The following is a 13,004-nucleotide window of genomic DNA, read 5'->3' as shown; positions in this document are numbered from 1 at the left end:
TGTTGGTGCAGCACCATGCCATAGCTATGCAAAGCGTGAAATATCATTAGCAAACCTGCCGGTGGTTTTAAAGAAGAACACAGGCCAGGAAGCACAGAAGAGCTCCCGTTGAATCCATATGGCTTAGCAATATTGTAGCCGGTTAATAACTGAACGTACAGACGGTAAGTGATAATGCATATGGCTTAGGAATATTGTAGCCGGTTAATAACTGAACGGTGAACGGCGGGTAGATATGGTGCAAAAGCAATAATCGACAAGTAGTAGACAATTATTAGTGAGGGTCGAAGCAGGTTAAAGAAACGTGTTCCTAGCTGGGCTTGAACCTACGACCCCGTGCTCCTAAGACTGTAACCTTGCCCTCTAGGACACAGGCGGACTAGCTGTTTAGATTGCGGAGTTGCAGAACATACATACGTTGTAATTGCTTGTAGCCTATGTGGCTAGATAGAGAACAGGGCGAGGTAACATGAATGTAGAAACGTGGCGTTTGCTGATAAGAAGGTTTTGTACGGTAGCCAAGTAAAAAAATATAGTTAGTAGAAATGGCACAGCGGTGAACTGGTGTAACTTTTTAATAAAATGAATACATTTGCGTCATGAAATGCATATGGGTGGCCGTGAGTGAGTTTTGGTAAAGCAAATATAACCGTAAGAAAACGTTAGTGTAAAAGAGGAAATGATCTGCCTGAGGGCGAGTCGGGATTCAAGCCTTCAACCAGAGGTTTACCAGTCTGTGACTTTGTTAGTGCAGCACCATGCCATAGCTATGCAAAGCGTGAAATATCATTAGCAAACCTGCCGGTGGTTTTAAAGACGAACACAGGCCAGTAAGCACAGAAGAGCTCCTGTTGAATCCATATGGCTTAGCAATATTGTAGCCGGTTAATAACTGAACGTACAGACGGTAAGTGATAATGCATATGGCTTAGCAATATTGTAGCCGGTTAATAACTGAACGGTGAACGGCGGGTAGATATGGTGCAAAAGCAATAATTGACAAGTAGTGGACAATTATTAGTGAGGGTCGAAGCAGGTTAAAGAAATGTGTTCCTAACTGGGCTTGAACCTACGACCCCGTGCTCTTTAAGACTGTAACCTTGCCCACTAGGCCACAGGCAGACTAGCTGTTTAAACTGGAAATGTTTCAGAGTAAAAAGGTATGGGTATTTTGCGTGTGTATGCGCGTTTTTGATTGTGTAGGTGAAGATTTAGCTGGTGTCAGTCAAATGTCCAATGGGGAGACATGTTGTTAGTGGGATAGGCGGCAGGAAAAATAAGAAGAAGAAGAAGAAGAAGAAAGAGAAGACGAAGAAGGAGAAAACGCAAAATCCCCTTAGTTTGGGGCTTTATTGTGTGGACATGTGAAGTTGTCTATGAATTCTGTTTGTTGAAATGGGGTCAGAATGTACAGAATTTAATGTTTTTAAGAGTGTCTGTGGCTGTTGTGGTTATTTCTGTGGGGAACCCTGAAAAGTGCCAAACTCTCGGTGCTGTATAGCTATATATATATATATATATATATATATATATATATATATATATATATATATATATATATGGGGCATGCCCCCGCCAAGGCGTAACTTGGCGGGATGGCATACCTGCCATCCCAAACAGTGTTATGCAGTTAAGAGCAAAACGTCCACAATGCTGTATGAATTTCCCTGTAATTTTACATCAATTTCTTACAGTGTAGAAACCGGAGAGGAGGAAATCCTCTTTTAACTTTTTATTTTTATTTTTATATATTTCATTTTGCTTTTTCAAAATCAAATACAATAACAGACAGCATGAAACCAATAAATGACAGTACAAAGTCAACAAGATAACAAATAAAAAACAAATCAAAATGAAAATCAGATAGACATCGTCCACAATAACAACAAAATAATGTAACTAAACAAAAAATTGAGAGACACAGGGCAACATGTCACCTCAAGGATAATATGGTCAAGCACGTCCTCAATACAAGAAAACTATACAGAGGCACAATCAATCTGGTGCGATGGGAGGTTTTTCATATAATCCACAAAGGGTTGCCATATCTTGTAAAATGTTTTATTCTTATTCCTCAACCAGTAAGTTATTTTCTCTAGGGGTATACAGCTATTAATTTCAGAGAGCCGCATTCCAATTGGAAGCTACATTCCACCGGCCTTTGTGGTTGACCGTGATAAAGTCGCGTAGTTGCAGATAGCTGAAGAAATCTTTATTTGTCAAACAGTATTTTTGTTTAAACTGTTCAAAGGACATAAAGATTCCTTCCTCATAGCAGTGCTCTAGGTGGTTAATGCCTTTCTTGGACCATAATTTACTATTCTGAAAGATCATTGGTAGCAGTCTATTTCTCCATAAAGGGGTTTTAGGGGAGAGTAATCCTTCTTGTTTGAACAGTTCATGCAGTTTGTACCAAATTTGAACTGACTGAATGATTAAAGGGTTATCTGATGCAGTTTGAATTGAATTTTTATCCCATTTATACAGGAAATCTGTTGGTGTCTCCTCATTCATCTCTATCTTTTCAATGTTGAGCCATGAAGGGGGAAGGCCATTAGCAAACATCTGTGCCAAAAATCTGGATTGGGCGGCATAATACATACGAAAGTTAGGGAGTTTCAGCCCTCCTTTGTCATAATTCAGAGTTAGTTTGTCCATGCTGACTCTTGGAGCCAAATAAACTGTCTGATAAGTTTGTTGAAAAATGTTGATGGGACATGAATCAGAAGTGACTGAAACATATACAGAAAACTAGGCAGGGTATTCATTTTTATAACATTGATTCTGCCCAGTAAGTGAGTGGCAAATCTATCCATTTTCTCAAATCCTCCTCCATCTTCTGCAACAAGCTGGCTAGATTGAGTTTGTAAAGATTTTTAAGGTTGCTATCCACAGAAATACCCAAATATTTTAAACCCATATGTGACCACTTAAAAGGGAACTTATGTTTGACACTATTATAATCAAATACAGACACTGGCAGAATTTCACTTTTGTTAAAATTGACCTTATATCCAGAAAAAGAACTGTATGATTTTAATACATTCTGTAGATGGGAAAGGGAGCTTTCAGGTTTAGTTAGATATAGGATAATGTCATCAGCGAAAAGTGATATCTTCTGCATGTCGGGGCCAACCTCAAAGCCACTTATATTAGGGTTGCCTCTAATGGCCTCAGCCAATGGTTCGATGGCGAGCACGAAAAGGGGGGGACTAGCCGGGCATCCCTGTTTATTGCCCCTATAAAGATGGAAAGGATTAGAGGTAATCCCATTAGTAATAATCCTAGTTTTGGGAGATTTATAAAGTGATTTATCAAATCAATAAACAGAGTGCCGAAACCAAATTTACCCAGAACACAAAATAGATATGGCCATTCGACCATCTCAAAAGCCTTTTCGGCATCGATCAAAACTGCCAGACTTGGTATTTTATTTTTATGGTGGTGCGAGAAGATCTTTAAATTCTTTATAAAATTCCGAGGGGAAGCCATCTTCCCCCGGAGATTTATTGGTAGATAGAGATCTGATAGCTTCTATCAACTCAGAGATAGAAAATGGTTCTTCCAGACTCTCTCTTTCTTCATCTGATAAGCATGGTAAGTTAATTGAGGAGAGAAATTAGTCTGTTTTTGATATATCCCATTTGACTGTGAGGTATAAAGGTCCATATAGTATTTTTTAAATGCATCATTAATTTTGGTGAGATTATAGGATACCTCATTGGAGGGTGTTTCTATGGCATTAATTGTTCGCTTGTTTTCCTCAGCTTTAAGTTGCCATGCCAGCACTTAATGCGTTTTCTCTCTGAGTTCGCAGTATCGTTGTTTTGACCTAGTAATTGCTCTCTCTGCTTGGTATGTATTCATAGAATTGTATTTTAATTTTAGATTGACCAATTCTCTGTACAAGTCTTTAGTTGGAGCTCTTTGATATGTTTTCTCAAGTGTAAGAATTTCAGATTCAAGAACGTTAAGTTCAGTGCTGTGTTTTCTCTTCAAACCTTTTGTATAGGAGATGATTTGTCCCCTCAGGTAGGCCTTTAGTGCGTCCCAAAAAATGAAATTGCTAGGAGCAGAGGGTTTGTTTGCTAAGGTGAAAAGGTTAATCTGTTCTCTGATGAATGTACAGAATTCAGGTTGTTTTAGAAGTGTATGATTACGTCTCCATCTGTATGCTCCATTTACCTTGCCAGGAATGGAGACCGATAGCACCAAAGGAGAGTGATCGCTTAGTAATCTTGAAAGATATTCAGTATCTAACACTATGAAATAGTTGAGTAGATATCAAAAAATTATCTATGTGGGTATGTGTGTCATGTGGGTGCGAATAAAACGAGTAGTCCCAGTCTTGTGGGTGCATCTGTCTCCAAGCAACAGTCAAATTTAGGTCCCTCATGAAAGAGATTTTGGATTTGGCCGCTTTGGTAAGAGGGGAGGGCTTATCCGAGGATCTATCAAGCACTGTATCCAAACAAAAATTAAAATCCCCTCCCACCAGAAGCCATCCTGGTGCTTGAGTAATCTGGAGAAAAACATTTTGGATAAATAAGTGGTCATCAAAATTGGGTGCATAAATATTCATTAAAGTCCAGTATTCCAAATACATATATCCTTGCACCAAAACAAACCTGCCCGAGGGGTTACATACGGTTTTAGTAACATTGAACGGGATATTTTTACTTATTAAAATTGCTGTTCCTCTTGCTTTGGAACTAAAAGATTAGGCAAAAACGTGACCTATCCATTCTCTTTTAAATTTTTTATGCTCGCTGTCTGTCAAATGTGTTTCTTGTAAATAGATAATGTCCGCTTTAAGTTTCTTGAGGTAAGTATAGACTCTTTTCCTCTTGATTGGGCTGTTCACGCCTTTTGTATTAAATGTTACAAATTTCAATGGACTTATCATGGGCTTGATTTCCAATGACTAGTAGCCAGACAATTATCTCCTTCATGTAAATAATCAAGTAAGATGCTATTATTTGAAAAAATGTAGTAATCTCAAAAAGGAAAACAACACATAGAATAAAAAACAGAACAAAAACAACAAAAATCATGAACACCGCCCTTCCCGACTGTCAGTCTACAAGCCAGACAATCAAACATGAATACACTGTAGAGAAACTTAGTTGCTCGCTCTTCTTTCTTCTTTAACTCAGACTTTAAACAGAACCTCCGAGCTCTCATATAGTTGAAAACAAATGCTATTATATTCTGATTGGCGAAAATATTTACAGCCAAGTCAAAGGTGTTACATTTTGGCTCAAATGAATAGGTGAATATAGCCTACATATAAAAAATAATAACAATAAAAATATGTGATTGAGTAAGATTCAAAGTTAACTGTCTCACAGAGTATTCGGAACTACTGAAATTCTAGGCCTTATTCAAATGTAGAATAGAGAAATAAACGTATTTCACTTGAGGCCATAAAATATTTACCAACAATTCCTGGGGACTTAGCTACATCCAGCTTAGTTGCATATTGAAAGTAAAATAAAATAAATTAAATTAACAAGATGGGAGAGTCATAGGGGGAAAAAAGTAGGCCTAAATACATGTAGGCTATATAACACGGACTTGCCTTTCAAGTTCATTTGGTAATAATGTTCGTATCACTCTGACTCTAATTAGTCAATCACTTTCCTGCAAATCAATCATGATAAAAAAGGGGGAAAAACAGATTATAGGCGCTCTCATCCGTCTTCACACTGGACCTTCAATCGTGCAGGGTAAATCAGGCAGCAGGTGATGTTTTTCTCCTTCATAGCTTTTAAGGCTGGGATGAGCTGTTTGCGACCCCTGGCTAGCTCGGGGCTCATATCGGGGGAAAAGCTGATTTTCTTGCCAACAACAGTGATGTTTCCTTTTGCTTTTGCAAGTCGCAGAATTTTTTCTCGGTCCTGAAATCGAAGCAGACAGATCAAGACAGGTCTAGGAGGCTCGGTTGGTGTGGGCTTCGGATTCAGGGTTCTGTGGGCGCGTTCGATGTCCACCGGTCCGGTGAGGTCTGTGCCCAGGACGTTGGGTATCCATTCAGTGAAGAACTTGACAGGCCCTTGCTATCTTCCTTTAGTCCCACCACACATACATTGTATGTGACTTTGAATCGATTTCCTGTGAGAGAGTCTTGTTTCCCTCTTGAATTTCCTTGATTAGAACAGCAAGCATGCCAACAGAATCCTCTGTTTCGGAGAGTGTTTGGTTAATGTCACCCATGATGTGAGCAGCCTCGTGGGGGCTAATGTTAGTTGTAGCATCATTAGCAAGAGATTCATCGTCGCTTTGACCATCTTTTTTGTTTCTGTTTTTGTTTTTCTGTCGATGATCCATTCCTCATGAGTTAGTTAAGCACTTTAAAGATTAAATTGGCCCAGCTCGAAAGTTTAATTCAGCGTTGTTTTAAATTAGATAAGCAGATATGTTAGAGAGCTCAGTTCGTTCATGTCTGCTCAGCTCCGCAGCATCCTTTTAACTTTCTAACGTAAAGAACTTAGTTTATAATAGACTACAGTTAACGTTAGCACTTAGCTAACACTGGAGGCAGCTAGGATTTGCTTCCAAGAGGGCGAACAACCCCCCCAAAAAAACCTTGTTAGCTCGAGTGTGCCAAATGTACTAACCGGCTTGCTAGCCGAGTGCTAATGAAGGGGGAAAAGCGGGGTAAAAGTCTCTTTTTGTTCCTTTAACGGCAACAAAGGTTTTCACCTTAGGAGCAAATCTCGCTTATAATAATGTGTTTCAAAAACGTGAACTAATATCAGAACTCCAAACTCCACAGAAAAACAGAAAAACTCTACTCCAAACTCCACAGAACTCCAACTCCAATCCAAATATCTTCCTGCCAAGGGACCGCAGATGTAAATTAGCTATATAGCTAACTCTGGCCCAAGGGTTGTGTTGTGCACGGCCCTGTTCAATAAATTAATAAATAAAATAAAAATAAAACGAGCAAAGACCCAAAAACAAATAAATCAAACACACAGCACCCAACACCCAACAAACAATTTGCTAGCACCACTCGTTCATCTCGATCCAACTCCAATCCAAACAAGCAAACACCCAAAACAAATAAATCAAACACATAACACCCAACACCCAACAAACACTTAGCTTGCACCATGCGTCCGTCTCGGTCCCACAACAGGAAGTGGGTATCCGGTTTGTAATCAGTAGAGCACAGCATGCATGTGATGAAAAGCAAGTATGTGTTGAATTTCACATGCTGGAGCACATGAGAGCAAGAAATGTGTTTAAGGGACTGAAAAGGGGGGTAAGGTTTTCTCAGCCTGCGCTTTCCAGCTCACACCTGTCCAGAGAGGAACAATGGCAACATCACAGAAACAAACGCTTTGCATTTCAGTCACTTTTGTAGAATCGGGGTTAAGTGCCTGCATGTTTCATCAGCAAATCCACGGCACTACCTCTCTGGTGAGCCACACAGTAAGCTAACCAGGAAGGGGATTTACCAAGATTAGAGATGCTTCGGACACATTGCCCTGTGCACCACCCACAAGCGTTCACACACCTCCACTCGTTTGATACTCTTGAGCAAATAAGAAAAAAACCTAAAGGTTTTTTTTGGCCTGTGCCTCTTGGATAAGATTTATTTCTGGTTTAATTGACTTGCAATCAAGCTAGAAGTTGTCCTTAACCTGTAGTTTAGACGGGTTACCTCTGGTGACGGGATTACATGCTCGGTGGAGTTCGCCAGGTGACACTTTTTAACGCGCTGTAAATCATTTATTAGAGAGCTATTTAGATTGTATGACTGCACCAGCTCTAAAACCTGAAATAATGTTAGGCTACACCTGAAATATCAAAGGCCTTCCATTCAAAATTACGTTTGTTGTCTTAAAATAGTTACGGCTCAATTTTGTATGCCTATATTATATGGGCACATGTGTCTCGCTTTTTATAGGTTTATGGAGGGGGGGGGGGTTACAGATAAAAGGTGATTAGAGGTAGGCTACAGTAGACTACGTTGCATGATGGATTTAAATCAAAGCGTCCTCCCCTCCCTCCTGTTGCCCTTGTGAATACAAATGCATAAAACAATATATATGACCACAGCTGGCCAGGATGCCCGAAGCACCGCGCTAACTAGTAGAAGTGTTAATGAGCTTGTCTCAGGCTTGTCCTTACCACCTGACTTTGAGTTGAGGACTTTATTTGACCTTAACCGACCGTAAATATCTGTAGCCATATATGTAGCCAAAGTACATTTTATAGATAAAAGTGCGTTACCTGCACAACCCTCATATCCAGGCCGGTTTCCGATGAGAGCTGCTCCCTCACGTGCCTCGCAGGTTTTGGGGAGTTATTGTAGGCGATTTTCAGCGTCTCAAGCTGTTTGGCGGTGATGGTCGTGCGTGGCCTCTTCACTGTGGAGTCCGCTTCTGAATATACAGGACGTGAAAATAAAGACAATTTACCAATATTTGTTCTGCATTCAAAATATTCACATGATCAGGCCTGGCTTCTGGGGGGGACAATTGGGGAAATTTTTCCCGGGCCCAGGCATGATAGTTCAGGTCAACATAAACTAAAATTTTTTTTCCCAATTAAATGTCAACGTGCAGTGCTTACGATCCGGTACAGGTGAAATAATATTGTTTTTATTAATTTATGAGGATCTGACGGCTTGCCCTAATACAGCGTTTTCAGTAGTGGATTACTAACTCTCAAGTATATATAGAATATCCTTACATTTATATAGCACTTTTCCGAATGCTCAAAGTGCTTTACAGTGAAGGGGAACTCACCTCACCCACCACCAATGTGTATCACCCACCTGGGTGATGCACGGCAGCTCTTTTACGCCAGAAAGCTCACCACACATTAGCGAAGGTGGAGAGGGAGAGAACATTTATTTAGCCAATTAAATCTGGGGATGGTTTTTGGTGGCAAGTTTGCAAGAGCCAGATCTAGGATTTAGCCAGGACACCGGGGAACCCCCAACTCTTAGCGATAAGTGTCACGGGACCTTTAAGGACCACAGTGAGTCAGGACCTTGGTTTAACATCTCATCCGAAAGATGGCATCTCCTATAGCACAGTGTCCCCGTCACTGCACTGGGGCATTGGGGTTTATTTGACCAGAGGGAAGATTGCCCCCTGCTGGCCCACCAACACCACTTCCAGCAGCAACTCAGTATTCCCTGGTTGTCTCCCATCCAGGTACTAACCAAACCCACACCTGCTTAGCTTCAGCCATTCGGCAGGAGCAGAGCGCATGGATGTATGGCTGCTGGCTTAAAGTACAAGTACAGCATGTTGTAAGCACTGGCACCATCTTACTTAATGAGAACAAATGAGCATATGTTGCATGCAACAGAACATTAAAGCGGGAGGGTAACATTAGCCTACATTTTAAAAGCCTAAATGACCAACTGTTAAGTTCATAATATTTCAAAATTACCATTTAATTCTGAACCGCTACCGTTCTTTGGCTAGGCCTGAAATGTTTTGACTAAAATAAGTGGCGTAAACATACAAAACTATGACATCTCAATTAACAAACTGTTCCCTTCCCCTTTATGTTTTAATTGTTCATTTAAGCATTGTTGTCTGTATATGTGTTTAGATTGCTATCCGACCACAATAAATTCATGGACGAAAATCAGCCATTCCATATCTGCCCAGGCTCTTAACGGATATTCTCTCTAATAGGCTATTTAAATTAGCCTAGTTAATTTCAACAATTAGTTCTAACATGTCTGCAAGTGTCAAAACAAAAGTCATCTAAAACAGTGGTTCCCAACCTCAGTCCTGGAGCAGGCTACTCTTGTTTTCGTTCTAACCACAATTGCAATGCCAGAATTTTAACAAGTGGTTCATTTTTCTTAATTAGGTGCTTTTCATGTTTAGAGGGATTATTAATCCACATCATGTAAAAAATAGCCATCAACAATTAAGTTACCAGTTCATATTGTGCTTATTCTGCTTTATTGCAAACAATTATATAGAAGAGGTAACAAACTTTTTGGACCAATTGAAAGACTGAGATTAATCAATAGACCCCTGAACATTTAGCGGAAACATGTTTAATTTCCTGAAATTTATTGACACAATGCAGGTTTGGCTTGTTATCATTTGCTTTGTCTTTGAAATCTTCATTATCTTCCAGATGGTTAGTTTTAGTGGCCAGGTGTCTACGCTCTGATCAATTAGAAGCCTATTGACTCTGTTCACACCTGTACTTTGTATCCGGATATATCCAGATTGTGTCCAGATTCAGTCGAGACAGATGTCAGTTCACATCTGGCATTAGAATGTGTCTCCACGGCTGCATCCGAATAGTCTTTTTTGCTTAGGAGGGTTCCTAACTAAGTGAAGTGACCTGGAAGAATCTAAGTGGCAGCCATGATAAGACCTGTTCGAATTCACTAAATGCTAAGGAAAGGTGCTTCAATGCTTCCTTTCTCATCTCTTTTAGCATAGGGGACACTGGACCATCCTTTACGAAAAGAAAGGAGATAATGCTGTCCCACAATTCCTTGCAGCAGCAACATTTAAAGCGACGCACCATTCGGCCATTCACTAAAACAAATGATCAACATGACTGAGTTGTGTGGTGGTTCTTAAGATATTATATGCATAGGCTTATAATCAGATCATAATCAGCATATTAACCATAACACAGAAATCTGTCTTTCAAGAAAAAGGGATATGAGACGTTTTTAGCCAGATGATGTTTTTAATTCAACATGTTTGAAACTTAAGAACATGATATGTACAGTAGTAGATTTGTAGACCTAACATGTTATGCCTATCTTGCATACATTTAACAATTATTTTCATACAATCATACTAATTGGGATTCATGTCGATAAATATGAGTGGACAGGAGGGTGAGCATGAGCAACCATTCTCAATGTGACAACCATTTCATTTCACTTTTGTGACTGGTAGCCTATATTCCTTTTTTATTTCAATTCCAACCTTGGTAATGAAGTAATATTTTTTACCGGGTTGTCTACATTTATATAGCCTACATGAAACAACATGGTAAGAACACAGGGGGCAAAGTATCTAAGATGCGCTTTTAGTAGTCCATCTTCGGAACATTGTAGTTTCACCACGGCAGACGCACGTCAGTAACATCCGCCGTCGCATAATTACGTAGCCTAGTGTAAGTGCAGTCGGATTCTCTTAGCACCGCAGTTGTCTTTTCCTAAGTCCTTATGAATTCTCCTTCACATCTTTCCTTGACCTCATGACGTTTTCCATCAAGGTCAAGGAAAAGTGGTTAGGAAAAGACATAGGACGTAATTTTTTTGACTATTCGGACGCAGCCCACATGTGTCTCAACTGACCACTTGTGATCGGATCTCACTTCCCCACTCAATATGCAAATAAACACGTACATCATTTCCGTTTGCAAACATCAAATGCGTTGTTGTTTTTAACCATATATATATGTCTATGTTTTTAACCAGCGGGAGGTTAAAAACAACCGGTATATATATGTTTTAACCGGTATATTTTTATACAGTCTATGGCAGCAATACACTACCTGTGCCTAGTCTGTCGGAAATTAAAAGAAGAAGTTTGCAAAGACCTTAGCGCGCAGAAAAACTCAAAACAAAAACAGACTGGGTCTATTCCTTGCCATGATCCAGGCAAACCAAATCGCCCAAGATGTTCGACGCACTCGTAATATGTCTCTTTGCGCTTTTCAAATTTTTCATTTAATGTAGGCCTAATTGTTTGCAATGTAGCACAATAAGCACAGTATGAACATGGAAATTTTATTCTTCATGGAATGCTTAGCTATTTCTGACATAATATGGTTGAAGAGGGCAAATAATCCCTCTAAACACGAAGAGCACCTAATTAAAGTATCTTGAAGATCTCCGTTTCGTTGTCATTGGTAAATGGTAAATGGACTGCATTTATATAGCTTTTTTTTTTTTAAATTATCCTAAGCACTTTACAGTTGATATATATATATATATGTCTATGTTTTTAACCGGCAGGTTTTAACCGATATATTTTCATTGGCGGCATCTATGGTGATAAGCGGTAATTGCAGGTGTGTTTTTGGACCTCACTTCCCAACTTCCAAACAGTGTCGCCTGTATGACGTCAGTCAGTTGGCACCTGGGCCACGGTAACTATAACATTTAGTCTACTATTTACTGAATACAAAATGGCTGTTATAAAAGTAACGTTATGTACATAGGGCCTACTCATTCATTGCCTAACATTAGGCTAACTTAAGCTTTCTTTACACTGCCAAGCAGGGTTAAAATGCTGTTGCAGACCTGGGGTAGAATTAGTGATGATCAATTTCCACAGACGTTCTTTATCCACCTTTTGCCCAGTATGAACATCTTTACACTGCAGAGAAGAATCCGCGGCTCGTGCAGTTATGTATCTCGTGCACAATAAACATTGTCTTTCTCGTGAATGATTGTTGTGTGATATTTTGGAAACTGCCGCCTTGCAAACTGTTACCCCTCGTGTTTCTGGTTTTGCTAGCTAAACTGTTTGAGAATAAAGCTGAGCTGGGTGTTAAATTAGCAATCAGAACAAGAAGAATAAAACAAAAACAAAGGATATTTCATCAAAAAAGGGCATCAAGGCTGAAGGAACATATGAGGAAGCGTAGCCTAATAAAATAATAACAACGCTAATCCATACTGCCATATTTTTTTTAATTTAGTTTTCTCCGACTTGACATCTTTACACACTTTGCTCCACTATACCCCGGGGTTAATGCTCTGTGTAAAGACAGCTTTATTCCGATCATTATAAGATATTGATGAACTTGATGGAAATGTAATGATGGTAACAAGACCAAGCGGTTTTAGAATGTTGCAGAGAAAACTGCAGCGGTGTGAACTGGTTTGTTGCAGAGCATCTGAAGCCGTTGCCTGGGGTCTCAAAAGACCCACCTTGTCAAATCGCCAAGTGCAGTTTTAGAACGTTTACAGTTAGACATCTTGGAATTTTGCAAGTTGCATCCAGTCTAATTGCGAATCATTGATCTGAACTGGCCTT

At 39.7% G+C, this 13,004-nt stretch overlaps 1 protein-coding gene across 1 annotated transcript in view; it reads right to left on the bottom strand.

Annotated features, from left to right (window-relative positions):
* LOC118237100 (LIM/homeobox protein Lhx3-like) overlaps positions 1–13,004 on the bottom strand; it is a gene marked incomplete at its 5' end in the record, with an annotated part of 108,965 nt that overhangs the window by 88,574 nt on the left and 7,387 nt on the right. Inside the window, one exon of the mRNA XM_035435538.1 lies at positions 8,245–8,396. Within this exon, the coding sequence (XP_035291429.1) occupies positions 8,245–8,396 (152 nt within the window). The remainder of the gene's footprint in view (positions 1–8,244; positions 8,397–13,004) is intronic.

This window comes from Anguilla anguilla, chromosome 10 (assembly GCF_013347855.1).
Source record: "Anguilla anguilla isolate fAngAng1 chromosome 10, fAngAng1.pri, whole genome shotgun sequence".
Classification (NCBI taxonomy): Eukaryota; Metazoa; Chordata; class Actinopteri; order Anguilliformes; family Anguillidae; genus Anguilla; species Anguilla anguilla.
Note: the sequence above shows the minus strand (reverse complement) of the source record. Positions and strands in the feature narration are given on the sequence as shown.